This window comes from Chiloscyllium plagiosum, chromosome 21 (genome assembly GCF_004010195.1).
Source record: "Chiloscyllium plagiosum isolate BGI_BamShark_2017 chromosome 21, ASM401019v2, whole genome shotgun sequence".
NCBI lineage: Eukaryota > Metazoa > Chordata > Chondrichthyes > Orectolobiformes > Hemiscylliidae > Chiloscyllium > Chiloscyllium plagiosum.
Genome location: NC_057730.1, coordinates 2,865,885 through 2,868,754, shown reverse-complemented (window position 1 = coordinate 2,868,754; position 2,870 = coordinate 2,865,885). Strand labels below are relative to the sequence as shown.

The 2,870-nt window shown below is 39.6% G+C and overlaps 1 protein-coding gene across 1 annotated transcript in view; it reads right to left on the bottom strand.

The window, feature by feature from the left end:
• Nucleotides 1-213: 213 nt before the first annotated feature.
• med9 (mediator complex subunit 9) overlaps nucleotides 214-2,870 on the bottom strand; it is a 3,892-nt gene continuing 1,235 nt past the window's right edge. The window contains exon 2 of the mRNA XM_043711012.1: nucleotides 214-1,013. Within this exon, the coding sequence (XP_043566947.1) occupies nucleotides 797-1,013 (217 nt within the window). The 3' untranslated portion in view covers nucleotides 214-796. The remainder of the gene's footprint in view (nucleotides 1,014-2,870) is intronic.

Genomic DNA, 2,870 nt, shown 5'->3' with positions numbered 1-2,870 from the left:
AAGTGACACATAACAGCAAACAGTATCTGGAGTATCACACATGTACAAATGTTCAAAATACACTTTGTTGAAAAGCATGAATGGGACTGGGACACTGTGTTAATCATTAACAAAAATTTAATATACATGACACCTGCACTTTACTATGTTTTATAGAACATTTAGCATATACTTTGAGTACATAGACCAGAGTCAAACTTCAACACCAATTAATTGTTCTTGAATTCATTATTTATTCATCAATTTTGAATGTCAAACCATTTTCGTAACACCCAACTTTGGAAGCATAAGATCTTTTAACTTTAAATAAAAATACAAATCTACTGTCAAAAGATAATATGGGAGTGAGGTTCCACCACACTATACCTCTGTATTCCAGTTCTTGGGTTGAAGAGGATATACTTAATCTGCATTTGTACACCAGCTAACTAAATCCATATTAGTTTACTGCTAAAACAATATATTATTGCATGGACAATGCATTACAGACCAGTAATTTTTTTATTTCATACATTACTCGTGGAAGCCTTACCAGTAATAAGCTTTCCTTCAGTAAATATAGTTGCTCATATCACATATACTAGTGACTAGAAAAACAATGCACACATATTCTGATAAATCAATAGATAACTCCAAGTAGTAAATTAAACATTAGGCTTATAATTTAAAGAAGGTATATTCAATAAGCCATTACTAAGCACACAGGCTTGTCCGTATTTCTGTCGTCATGAACTCATACGTAAAAAAAACCGATCTACAATGGATATGTTCCTTGATGCTGCTGGCTGGCCATTTCCTATGTTTTGGGGATGTCAAACATACAAAGGCTCTTGTACTTCTGTAAAAGTTCATTCTTTGTGCGAACCTGGTCTCGCAAATTCTGAAGCTGAAGCTGCTGCTGCTCAGGACTGAGGTCAATTCCAGGCATTGCCAAAATCATTTCCCGAGTCTCCTGCAGCTTTGTTTTCAGTTTGTTGAGCTCTTGGTGTACATCTTGGCTGTCTTTGTCCATGCTGCACTCAACAATAAAAACCAACAAACAAATCATTACATGCAATGCTAATACTTTTACAAAGTATTTATAACAGCAATTGTAGACAAAATGACTAGGGCTACAGAATAATTGGATTGATGACATTGCCCATAATTGTTGTATTTGTTAATTGCATGTGGGAACCACTGGTTGGGCTAGAATTTATTCCCCTTTCCAAGTGCCCCTTGATCTGAGTTGGTGGGGGGGGAATAGTTAAAAGTCAACCATATTGTTCTGATTCTGGAGTCACTGTAGGCCAGACATGAGACAACATTTCTTCTACGTCTACTTGGTCAATCCCTTTTAGCATCTTATGTACTTCAATTAGATCTCTTATTCTTCTAAGCTAAGCAATTTAGGTCTAAATTGTTCAATTTCTCTTTATAAGAGAGAACCCTCAATTATAGAATTAATTAGTGAACCTCCTCTGAACTGCCTCCAATACAACACAATTAAGGGCACCAACATTGTATGCAGTACTCAAGTGTGGTCTCATTAACGCCTTGTAGAAATGCAGCAACACTTCCCTACTTTTATCCTCTATCGTTTTAGCGATAAATGCCAAAATTCCATTTGCCCTTCTTATTCCCTGCTGTAGCTGCATACTAGTTTTCCGTGGACAGCCAGATTCCTCTGCATTGAAGCACTCTGAAGTTTCTTTTCATTTATATAATAAGTTGCCGTTAAATACTTCGACCAAAATGGATAAACTCACACCTGTCTATGAAAAACATTTTTGGCCTACTCACCTAACCTATCCACTTCCATTTCTTATGTTCCTTATTTCTTCATTCTAACTTAGTTTCTCACCTGTTTCAGTGTCATCTGCAAATTTGGCTGTAGTATTCTTCTAACTCCGTATCCAAGTCATGAATCTAGATTGTAAATATTGAGGCTAGAGGACTGAACCCCATTAGTTACATCCTGCCAACCAGAAATGTATCTCAACTCCCTGTTAGTTAGCCAATTCTCTATCCAAGCCAATAAATTACCCCATAAGTTCATGCGATCTTCGCTTGTATATTAACCTTTCATGCAGCAGTTTATCAAATAAGACATAGGAGTGGAAGTAAGGCCATTCAGCCCATTGAGTCCACTCCACCATCCAATCGTGGCTGATGGGCATTTCAACGCCACTTACCCGCGCTCTCCCCATATACCAAATTCCTTAATCTCACAAGGAATTATATCAATCTCTGCCTTGAAGACATTTAACGTCCCAGCCTCCACTGCGCTCCGTGGCAATGAATTCCACAGGCCCACCACTCTCTGGCTGAAGAAATGTCTCCTCAATTTCGTTTTAAATTGACCCCCTCTAATCCTAAAGCTGTGCCCACAAGTCCGAGTATCCCCGTCTGATGGAAACAAATTCCCAGCGTCCATCCTTTATAAGCCATGCATTATCTTATAAGTTTCTATTAGATCTCCCCTCAACCTCCCAAACTTTAATGAATACAAGCCCAGGATCCTCAGCCATTCATCATATGTTAGACCTACCATTCCAGGGATCATGCATGTGAATCTCCACTGGACACACCCAAGTACCTGGATGTCCTTCCTGAGGTGTGGGGCCCAAAACTGAACACTGTATTCTACATGGGGCCTAACCAGAGCTTTCTGAAAGTCCAGGTACACTACATCTACAGGATTCTTTGTTCATATTGCTTGTTACACCTTGTCTCAGTCCCAATCCTCGAACTCAGCACCACCTTCCTAACCTGCAATCTTCTTCCTGACCTCTCCGCTCCCACCCCCACTCTGGCCTATCACCCTCACCTTAACCTCCTTCCACCTTTCGCATTTCCAACGCCCCTCCCCCAAGTCCCTCCTCTCTACC